The sequence below is a fragment of the Salmo salar genome, chromosome 15 (genome assembly GCF_965601325.2).
Source record: "Salmo salar chromosome 15, fSalSal1, whole genome shotgun sequence".
Lineage (NCBI taxonomy): Eukaryota > Metazoa > Chordata > Actinopteri > Salmoniformes > Salmonidae > Salmo > Salmo salar.
Window position 1 is genome coordinate 35,696,741 of NC_138305.1, and position 10,845 is coordinate 35,707,585.

Genomic DNA, 10,845 nt, shown 5'->3' on the forward strand with positions numbered 1-10,845 from the left:
TACATAGTCAGTTTGAAAAGAGCCTTTTCATTAAACATCCTAATAACACAGTGCAGTGTATACTAGGTAGTTCTCCTATACCCTCTACTGCAGTCTTCTTTCTCCTTCAGTATGACCCCAGTTAAATATATACTGTGTTAGCCCTCAGGGGCTCATATAGGATAGCATCCATGGAAAACATAGGTGTTTTCCTGGGAAACACATTTCAAGTTCTGTTAACCTTAGTTACGCAGCAAGGCGAGTTCCCCCTACCTACCCTGAGGCCTACAGCAAGGCAATGATATCTGCAATGGTACCCTATATAGGGCCCTATAGGGCTCTGGGCAAATGTAGTGCACTTTGTTGGGAATAATGCACCATCTGAGAAAGCAGTCAAAGACAAGCTCTCCATCCGTCAGGCATAACAGTGACTTCTAGTGGAGAGACAGTGAATAACCCCCCCATTCCTCATTCAATTGAGTTGGTGTCAGCAGTGAGGTTGACAGGAGGGCAGCCAGCCAAGAATCCTTCTTTGTGCTTTACACAAAAGGTCCTGCAACAGATGGCCAAGATATCACCTGCATCTTCCAGGCTACTTTCCATCAACTTCATTCACATAACTTTTTGACGAGTATTTCTGCAATCATATGCAGTTTCTTTACAATACTTTGACCTTTTCATTGCCACTGCAGATGTCGTGCTTAATACTCATTTCAGTGTGTGAATGCTGCTGTACAGAAATACCAGCAGGTTCAATGCGTGCCATCAGTAGCCTATTTGGAGCCATGTGGCCTACCGATAATAAGTCAATACCACATTAGGCTTTGACTTAGCAAAAAGCTCTGACTTTATTTGTTTAGCATATTCTTGTTAAATTGATACATGTAAACAGTACAAGTTCGTTCCACAAAACCATACACAATGTACAAAATATTTACAAAGTTTGAATGATAAAATATATTAAAATATTAAAAACATAATTCAGTCAATGCTGATTTACTTATGACAGGAAACGTTATTTAGACAGACTGTACTTAGGCCAGACTCAGTGATGTGAAACTAATTGAACAAGGTGTGTACCTAGAACAACCTTCCCTAATATCAGTGTTACAAACAATGGTGACTAGAACAATAGTATAACACCCAACCCGTACCCAGTGATAGGATACATGACCCTGTGATTTAGCAAACACATTTCTAAAGGAATGCAAAATGTCCCATTAAAATTACGTTTCCCTTTAAAAGAGAGACCATCTTGTTCCCAAAATCCCTAAGTGGCACTATACTGCACATGTCATAAAAGAAAATGTGATTAAAATACTAAGAAACATGGATAACCATTCATACAAGAAAGCATAGGAATATCCACGGCACATTTTCAGGAATATTCTCGATAAAATAAGGAATACAATGCTGTTGTTTTTTTGTTTATGGGCATGCCTGGGCTCCTACTCAAAGTATCTCAGAGTAGTGCTGATCTAAAATCAGTTTAGCCTTAAGGGGGGGTGCTGATCTTAGATCAACACTCCTAAACTGAGCCGCTTTATAAATACGGGCCGTGAAGAATCGTATCCGATGCCTCTATGCCTATCATTGTTCTGTGTTGGTCACACACTGGTTTCAGCGGTGCAGTGGGTCCGTGGAGCTTCGAGGGGGAAAGACTGCTCTCTGCTGCCACCTGGTGGGCCCTTTTTGTGACGAGTAATCTCCTGCAGTAGCACCACATTCCCAGCCCTCCATTGACGATACCTCTGTGCAGTAAGAATGGGATCTGCCAACACGTGTTCTATAGCCAACAGGTCGGCTTCTTTTGCCTATTCAAATATATAAATCAGACTGTTGAAAAGACATGTACAGCTGTTCACATTTCAACAGGAATTAATGTAGGTGCATCTAAGGGTATTGTAGCCAAGGAATATCAGCAAACTAAAAACGTCCATGTTCATGGGTTTGATTGACAAACTATGAGAGATCAGGGTTGTGGGGAGCTACTACCTGAAACTAGTCCAGCAGAAATGCTCATTTACACTTTGTTTGAAAAATATATAAAGGCGTGCCCTACAGAACATGACCCTGTTCTAGTAAGCAGAGATCTCATCAACCCAGAATGAAGTGACTCACCTTTAAAGTGCTGTTGAGGGTCCTAACCAGATGCAGCTTCTCATTGACTCTGTCATTTTTGCAGCGTTGAATGAATGACGCTCTGAAGTCCCTCTTCAGTTCTCCAGTTGGAGAAAGTCTGGCATGCTTTAGATGGATGTACAGTGCCTCCATTTCATCAGATGTGCCCTCTAAAAATCATCATAATAATACATTAAAATTTGGCATACAAATATGCCATAATTTACATGTTATCATTCAAAAGAATTTCATAAGAACAAACAGGCAGTATAGAGGTGTGGGTGTTAACTAGGCTACTCTGCCATCTTTTGTGTCAATCCAGGATAATGAGATGATGTGGTGTCAATCCAGGATAATGAGATGATGTGGTGTCAACCCAGGATAATGAGATGATGTGGTGTCAACCCAGGATAATGAGATGATGTGGTGTCAATCCAGGATAATGAGATGATGTGGTGTCAATCCAGGATAATGAGATGATGTGGTGTCAATCCAGGATAATGAGATGATGTGGTGTCGATACAGAGAAGCTAACAGTTTACCCTCCTTTCCTCCCTGGGCCTCAGCCCCCGGTCCATCCTCCTCTTCCAGTCTGAAGGGGTGGAAGGGAGCGCCCTGTCCCACTGCCCTCTCTGGAGAAGGGACATCCAGCCAGGACCCCATGCTCTCTGAAGTCACAATGCTGTCAGGGGCAGACATGGGGACAGTGGAGTGACAGGGGGACGAGGTGGAGCAAGATGGGGGGACATCTCCCTGGGCAGAGAGAGAACAGAGAACAACATTCACACTGGGTTAACATGAGGCTTATTGTCTTATCTACAGCAACAGACAGAGTGAGTCGACGCTGAGTCTAAACACTAGCACAAAGTAGCATCAACGCTGAACAATCTTCATACATACAAAGCAGTAGAATGGGACAGAGCACTCACATTAACAGAGTCTATGGTCAGCTGCTCAGAGTGGAACACTGCAGATGTCTCCAGTGACTCCACCTCCTCTTGGTCACTCTCCTCACTGTAGCACTCTAGACGATGGATTGATGCAAATAATCATCATATCCTTCTGACAGGTAGACATAGGCTACTTTGTAGCTAGTTGCCATTTAATAGAGGTTTTTGGGAAAGCCTTTCCATCTACCAGAAGACAGTTAGGCCAATCATTACCATCACGATATTGTTCCTGTTCCTTAATTGTTTGACACCTGGACGTTTTACTTAATATTATGTCGTCTTCCCTTGCTTCAAAGTAGCCTATAACCAAAATCCGACCACAGAAACGTGGAGGCAATCATTTTTTTCTAAAGATTTACTCATATGCATTCTCCTGTTCTATTGGTTCTTTCAAAGTTATTTTATTGTCTATCAACCAAAGGAATTATCCTAGTCACAGTAGCAGCTCATGAAAGTTGTTGCATCTTTAAATCCCGCCCTTTCCTAAATTTCTAACGGATATTTCGATTTCTGTCCATTAAACCGCTCACTTTGTGCGGTGCGCATTTTACAAGGGCGTTTTCCCGCAATTGCATTTCGGAACTTTCACGCGTAGGCCTAGCGCCGTGTGTACATTGCTGCGCCTAAAATGTGAAGGAATAGTTGATCAACATTTGAAGCTAAACATTGTGATCTGTTCCATCAGCCCTAGTAATCGACATGACTTATACTTCCACTACACTACTTTGATACGCATCAGTGGAGATTAAAACATGTGTATACGCAATGCCCACTGTAAAATAAGTGGGTATACCCTCCACTACACCAATGGTGTTCCCCTCTATCGTTCGCCTAGCTTATTTCTGGCTCTCCCCATCAAGAAAACAAAAACTACTTCATAAGAAAATATCCATGTAATGTCTTGAGTCCATTACCCCCAGTGTTCCTCTCTGACGACTCGTTCAGTGTAGCAGCCGCTGCCAGTTTAGACAGCCACCTGTAACATTGAGAAGCCATGACTTAAAAACTAATAGCTGACCAGTACGGCCAATGTTTTATGTACTTAGGAGGCAAATGTCCTCTTTGCACATGCTTCCTCTAATAGCTTGTAGCTTCCTGAAATAGCTTCAGGATGGGTAACTGTAATGGCATTTTAATATGGCCCCATGAGACCAAATGAAGCTGAGATAATATACAATAAGATTCAACTTTCACACCATTTAAACAGTACACAAAAAGCCGTTCACATAAATAGGCTATATTTTCATAGCGTCAGCCCACATCCTCTACCAGTAAGTGTTCCTTTTGACATCGGCGTTGCACAAACACAGATAGAACAATGATCCAGATATTTCACTGGATGTATAAATATGAAGCATCTGCTTGGCGTTTCCACTCACTACCAAATTTGGTAGTGAGAGGAAGCCCACTTGTGGGCAGTGGGAGAAGATAGATTTTGGCCTACATTTTGCAAATGTTGTCATCATTAAACATTTGATCTCAATACAGTTTTATGTCCAAAAATTAACATATGTTATGAACAGAGTGGACAAAGTTTTGTAGATATTAGCCTTTGCCCAATTTTTTTTTAAATCACATTGTTTAGAAGGAGTGCAAAGTCGAATTAAGTTATTGCACACCGCATTTCACAGAGTAGGCGTTCCCTAACGGAAATATGCAGATGTATGCTAGAACCGGCCAATAGGATCTCGCTAGCTCGTGCTTGGCTCTGCAAACCTCCTTCCTTGTTCTGCCCACTATGACTCATCTGTTCCCATTGGAAATGACAGGCTGTGGTCTATCTTGGTTTAGTTATAAAAAATATTTGGCACAAGTAGGCTACAACCTCCTGGCCTGCCTCCATTGCCCTCCTCTTTTACATACTCACTTGTTCATCTCTCTCAGACTCTCGGCGGCAAAGTAGAGTGTCACAACCTGTGGATGGCTGGCCTTCATAGCACTGAATGAGATCAGGCAAAACAACATAGCCGTCAGATCAACAAATACGACATTGAGTGTTTTGAGCGTATACATATGAAAAATGCTCTACAAATACAATTATTATCATTACTACGACAGGATAGGACACTAAAGGAGAGAGCAGAACACTGCTCTGTGTGTTAACTATGAGAGAGAGTTATTTTTGGAAGGAAGCAAAATTGAAACCACAAAAATGGGGTCAACAGCAGACATCTTAAGCATGTGTTCATAACGTAAAGAACAAAATAAACTTGGTTTAGGGTTGATGACTTACACAGAGGAAAGAAGGCTACATGTGATAATACAGACCACAGCTTGAAATATACTGTCAATGGACAGCAAGGAAGAGTTACCGTACAAAGACTACATTTGAGCTCGACTTGCAAAAGCCCAGCAATTTCCTGTGACCGTTTGGTGTGTAGCCCACACTACTCGGGTTTCCAACAGGCCAAATGGAAACTTTAAATAAGAAAAACCTTACTGCTTTCTCTTGCACTCTGTTGCTTGGTCGACAGTGAAGTTTGTAAGGTCGATGTATCCTTCTGCTTTCTCAGCCTACACACCAAGAGGTGACAGAGAGAGAAACAACAATAACATGCATACTTGATTACGCTCATGTAACAAGACCATAGTTAATAAATATGGTTGGTTAGAGGAACATTGTCTGGGAGAGTAGTACACATTACTGCTTTAATATTTACAGTTGAAGACGGAAGTTTACATACACTGAGGTTGGAGTCATTAAAACTCGTTTTTCAACCATTCCACCAATTTCTTGTTAACAAACTATAGTTTTGGCAAGTCGGTTAGGACATCTACTTTGTGCATGTTTACAGACAGATTATTTCACTTATAATTCACTGTATCACAATTCCAGTGGGTCAGAAGTTTACATACACTAAGTTGACTGTGCCTTTAAACAGCTTGGAAAATTCCAGAAAATTATGTCATGGCTTTAGAAGCTTCTGATAGGCTAATTGACATCATTTCAGTCAATTGGAGGTGTACCTGTGGATGTAGTTCAAGGCCTACCTTCAAACTCAGTGCCTCTTTGCTTGACATCATGGGAAAATCAAAAGAAATCAGCCAAGACCTCAGAAAAAAAATTGTAGACCTCCAGAATTCTGGTTCATCCTTGGGAGCAATTTCCAAACACCTGAAGGTACCACGTTCATCTGTACAAGCAATAGTACACAAGTATAAACACCATGGGACCACACAGCCGTCATACCGCTCAGGAAGGAGACGCGTTCTGTCTCCTAGAGATGAACGTACTTTGGTGCGAAAAGTGCAAATCAATCCCAGAACAACAGCAAAGGACCTTGTGAAGATGCTGGAGGAAACAGGTACAAAAGTATCTATATCCACAGTAAAACGAGTCCTATATCGACATAACCTGAAAGGCCACTCAGCAAGGAAGAAGCCACTGCTCCAAAACCGCCATAAAAAAAGCCAGACTACGGTTTGCAACTACACATGGGGACAAAGATCGTACTTTTTGGAGAAATGTCCTCTGGTCTGATGAAACAAAAATAGAGCTGTTTGGCCATAATGACCATCGTTATGTTTGGAGGAAATAGGGGGAGGCTTGCAAGCTGAAGAATACCATCCCAACCGTGGGGGGGGGGGGGGGGCAGCATCATGTTGTGGGGTGCTTTGCTGCAGGAGGGACTGGTGCACTTCACAAAATAGATGGCATCATGAGGTAGGAATATTATGTGGATATATTGAAGCAACATCTCAAGACATCAGTCAGGAAGTTAAAGCTTGGTCGCAAATGGCCTTCCAAATGGACAAGGACCCCAAGCATACTTCCAAAGTTGTGGCAAAATGGCTTAAGGACAACAAAGTCAAGGTATTGGAGTGGCCATCACAAAGCCCTGACCTCAATCCTATAGAAAATTTGTGGGCAGTACTGAAAAAGCATGTGCGAGCAAGGAGGCCTACAAACCTGACTCAGTTACACCAGCTCTGTCAGGAGGAATGGGCCAAAATTCACCCAACTTATTGTGGGAAGCTTGTGGCTGGCTACCCGAAACGTTTGACTCAGGTTAAACAATTTAAAGGCAATGCTACCAAATACTAATTGTGTATGTAAACTTCTGACCCATTGGGAATGTGATGAAAGAAATAAAAGCTGAAATAAATCATTTTCTCTACTATTATTCGGACATTTCACATTAAAATAAAATGGTGATCCTAACTGACCTAAGACAGGACATTTTTACTAGAATTAAATGCAAGGAATTGTGAAAAACTGAGTTTAAATGAGTTGAAATGAATTTGGCTAAGATGTATGTAAACTTTTGACTTCAAACGTACCAACACGTACGCTACGGTCACAATACGCAGGCCTCCTTATGGTCCCTAGAATTTCTAAGCAAACAGCTGGAGGCAGGGCTTTATCCTATAGAGCTCCATTTGTTTTGGAATGGTCTGTCTATCTGTGAGAGACGCAGACTCGGTCTTGAACTTTAAATCTTTATTGAAGACTCATCTCTTCAATAGGTCATATGATCGACTATCTCTCTTTCTACCGGTACCTGTTTTTTCGAACTCTGAATACTCGGCTATGAAAAGCCAACTGACATTTACTCCTGAGGTGCTGACCTGTTGCACTCTATGTTGCACCCTCGCCAACCACTGTGATTATTATTATTTGACCCTGCTGGTCATCTATGAACGCTTGAACATCTTGGCCATGTACTGTTATAATCTCCACCCGGCACAGCCAGAAGAGGACTGGCCACCCCTCAGAGCCTGGTTCTTCTCTAGGTTTTTTCCTAGGTTCCTGCCTTTCTAGGGAGTTTTTCCTAGCCACCGTGCTTCTACATTTGCATTGCTTGCTGTTTGGGGTTTTAGGCTGGGTTTCTGTATAGCACTTTGTGACATCGGCTGATGTAAAAAGGGCTTTAGAAATACATTTGATTGAATATGAGCATACATTTTTGTATACCCTAAACCAGAGATGGGCAACTTTGATGGGGCTGGGACAAAGAATGGAACTCATCATGAGGGGCCTCCGTACCTTGCGAGCAAAGCAGCCCCCCTCGTTACAGCAAAGTTTTAAAGTTAATTTCCTGCAATTCCTCACATGTTGCCATTGGGTGTAGAGAAAATGTTGCTGTATTAAAAGAAATTTGCTGCAATTCTACATATTTTGCCATAAGGTGGAGGCAAAAGTTTGCAGTTTTTAATATGATAACTGATGATCAATGGGCCCCACCCCGGTCGGTAATTCGACCATGCTTACTACAATTTAGATAGCTGGACGCCAGACTAATTTAACAATCAAAAAATATTTAGCTGACCTGGAGTAACTGAGTGACTGCTGATGCACAACTAAATGTCTAAATAGCACCTTGAGTATTCTATTATTTTAACTGAACAGTAAGTTCTTTTTTATTTATTTATTTTTAAATTGGTCCGCAGGGCTACAAAATTGGGGCCGGCGCCAGTTCCCCATCCCTGCCCTAAACTAAAGCATTTTGAGATTTAGCTAATAAAATGTTTACAGACTCAGTCCCAACACAACAATAACACATATTAGAACACAACAACAGATTAGCAAAACGACATAGGTCACAGAGTTGTGCTAATCTAACACAACACAGATCAACAGATTAGATTAGCACAACTCAACAACCTAAAAACAACAAAGATTAGATTAGCACAACTCAACAACATAGATTAGCACAATGGGATAACACAACACAACACTAGGACTCACCGTCTGACCAGTGTACCAGTACATGGAGATCTTTTTCAGAACAAACCAGTACTTCTTCCATTTTGTTCCCAGGAAGCCCTTGCCTTCCTTCTTCTTGTAGAGCCAGCCCTGGCAGTCCACCTGACCCAGCTCCTTCAAAGAAACCTTGCGACGGCTCATCACAGAATCACCTATGGTAGGCCTACCTATGGGACCTACAGACAGACAGAGCCAGGCACTGCAACATTAGCTACAGTACAGGAAGACAGACAGGACGACTATGTCGTTAGAGTATATTACTCTTTGTTATTTGTAACCAGGTCATCTAGACCTTTGGTTGAGGCAGTGAGGCAGGCAAGTATTGTTTTCTTCAACACTTTACCATAAAGTAGCCCTTTGTATTCCACATTTGACTAACTAGGAAAAGCCCATGTTAAAATAATGGAATCTGTACATTGTAATGTAATCTAATAGGCTGAGAGGTGTTGATCCTACCCTTTCTAGAACGTCTAGCTATCTTACCTCCAACCACTGTCCTGAAGGTACTGTTCGGCACCAGGAGAGTTTGATCCAGAGAGAAGAGAGATCCTATTACAGCAGCATGTCACCAGCATGCTGGAGCCATCAATCACAACAGCTCATACAGACTCTCAGAATGACAAGAGGATGCACATGAAGAGCATACCCTTCCTTAACGTTACCAAACCAAGTATAGCCTACATGTAGGGCATTGTACAGTCCAACAGTTACATACACCCCCCCCCCCCTGCTGTCACCACCAACCACTAACTCACAGATAAAACAGCATCCGGTTTCACATGGCAACAGCATGTCTGTCTTGCTCTCCAAAATGTAGTGACATGGGTTTACAAAATTATATACATGTTAAGCATTTATCACCCCAAATATGTTTTCGTGGTTTGATCAAACTACATGCAAGAGATCAAATGAAGACATTAGCCCACTAGTAGGCACAAATGGAAGTGAGAGGAGCTGACTGCAAATGTTATGTGGGGTTATTACTGCACGAGGACACATTTCATCTTCAAATTCATCGCGGCAGGTTGGACAAACACCACTCTTACATTTTAGACACCGCGCTGTGTACTATCTACTTGTATTCGGCTACAGATTGAAAATACATTTGCTCATATAAGAAAATCACAATCATGAACCTTCATTTTGCAGTCTAGATTTCACAGGTAGCATGTCATTTAATATGAAGGCAGTGTGTTAGATATAATTTAGAAAGTGTCTGACGAGGATAACAATGCCACGCATTTAAAAAAAAAAAAAAGGTTCAATGAAACACGGATACTTTAACGTCGGTACTTCTGAATAGTGATTGGCTGAATGAATTTGATCAGACGAAAAACAACTACTACACAACGCCTCCTCAACCTGTAACAAACTTTTGAAAAAGTGCATTATCCAACCCATCAGACGAAGAAGGCTACTCTACAGATGCTTTGAAAGCATTGTGTTCTTCGTGAAGAGACAGCAATTGCATGAAAATACACAATTTTAGCATCAAGAAGCGTTTTCTGCTGTTGCCCTTGCTGCTGATGATGAACGATTTCCGGTCATTATTCTTAATCTTCTATTTGGTTCAACATTTCTCAGTTTCCACTCGTGATCACAGCCACAAAGTCCAAATTGGCTATAGCAACAAACAAAAAATGAAAACAAAAATGTGCTTTTTGGTCTTAATTTAACGTTAGGCATAAGGTTAGCAGTGTGGTTGGTTTAAGGTTTAAAATACATTTTTAAAACGAGGAATTGTACAAATGGGCGGAGTCTATGACTTTGTGGCTGTGGTAACTAGTGACGACAGTTTCCTCCGTGATATGCTTGATGTATGCTGTTCTGTCATCCGCCACTGAAAGTCGCCGTAGTTCTTAAAGTCTGCATACCTTAGGCTACTAGGGCATGATAATCAAGTTAATGCAAGCTGGAAACAACTTGATAGTTCATTCAGAACACCTGGGCCAGGGTACTCAAGTACTATTTGAGACGGTCCGGTTGCACAAATGTTTTAGGTGGCAAAAGTCCGGATGGATAATGTAATTTTTCAGCATAGTAACAAACCCCCACTTCGCAACCCATGCCCCTCTTGTTTGTGGAGAG

General features: G+C 41.7%; 1 protein-coding gene across 1 annotated transcript; it reads right to left on the reverse strand.

Annotated features, from left to right (window-relative positions):
• Nucleotides 1-807: 807 nt before the first annotated feature.
• ipcef1 (interaction protein for cytohesin exchange factors 1) lies at nt 808-10,457 on the reverse strand. The gene is made up of 9 exons (XM_082961703.1): nt 9,241-10,457; nt 8,740-8,933; nt 5,491-5,564; nt 4,918-4,989; nt 3,965-4,026; nt 3,030-3,124; nt 2,643-2,853; nt 2,101-2,270; nt 808-1,793 (listed from the first exon to the last, which is right to left on the reverse strand). Exons 2-9 carry the CDS (start codon nt 8,896-8,898, stop codon nt 1,587-1,589), a joined length of 1,050 nt encoding a protein of 349 aa, XP_082817829.1. The 5' UTR covers nt 8,899-8,933; nt 9,241-10,457; the 3' UTR covers nt 808-1,586.
• Between the last annotated feature and the right edge of the window lie 388 nt (nt 10,458-10,845).

Bases quoted from the DNA above. Each gene is read 5' to 3' on its own strand.
- ipcef1 (XM_082961703.1), bottom strand. From the start codon at position 8,898: ATGAGCCGTCGCAAGGTTTCTTTGAAGGAGCTGGGTCAGGTGGACTGC. The intron at 4,990-5,490 runs GTAAGGTTTTTC...GATCTCATTCAG, and splicing joins ACAGAGTGCAAGAGAAAGCA to TGCTATGAAGGCCAGCCATC. The intron at 2,854-3,029 runs GTGAGTGCTCTG...CTCTCTGCCCAG, and splicing joins TGACCATAGACTCTGTTAAT to GGAGATGTCCCCCCATCTTG.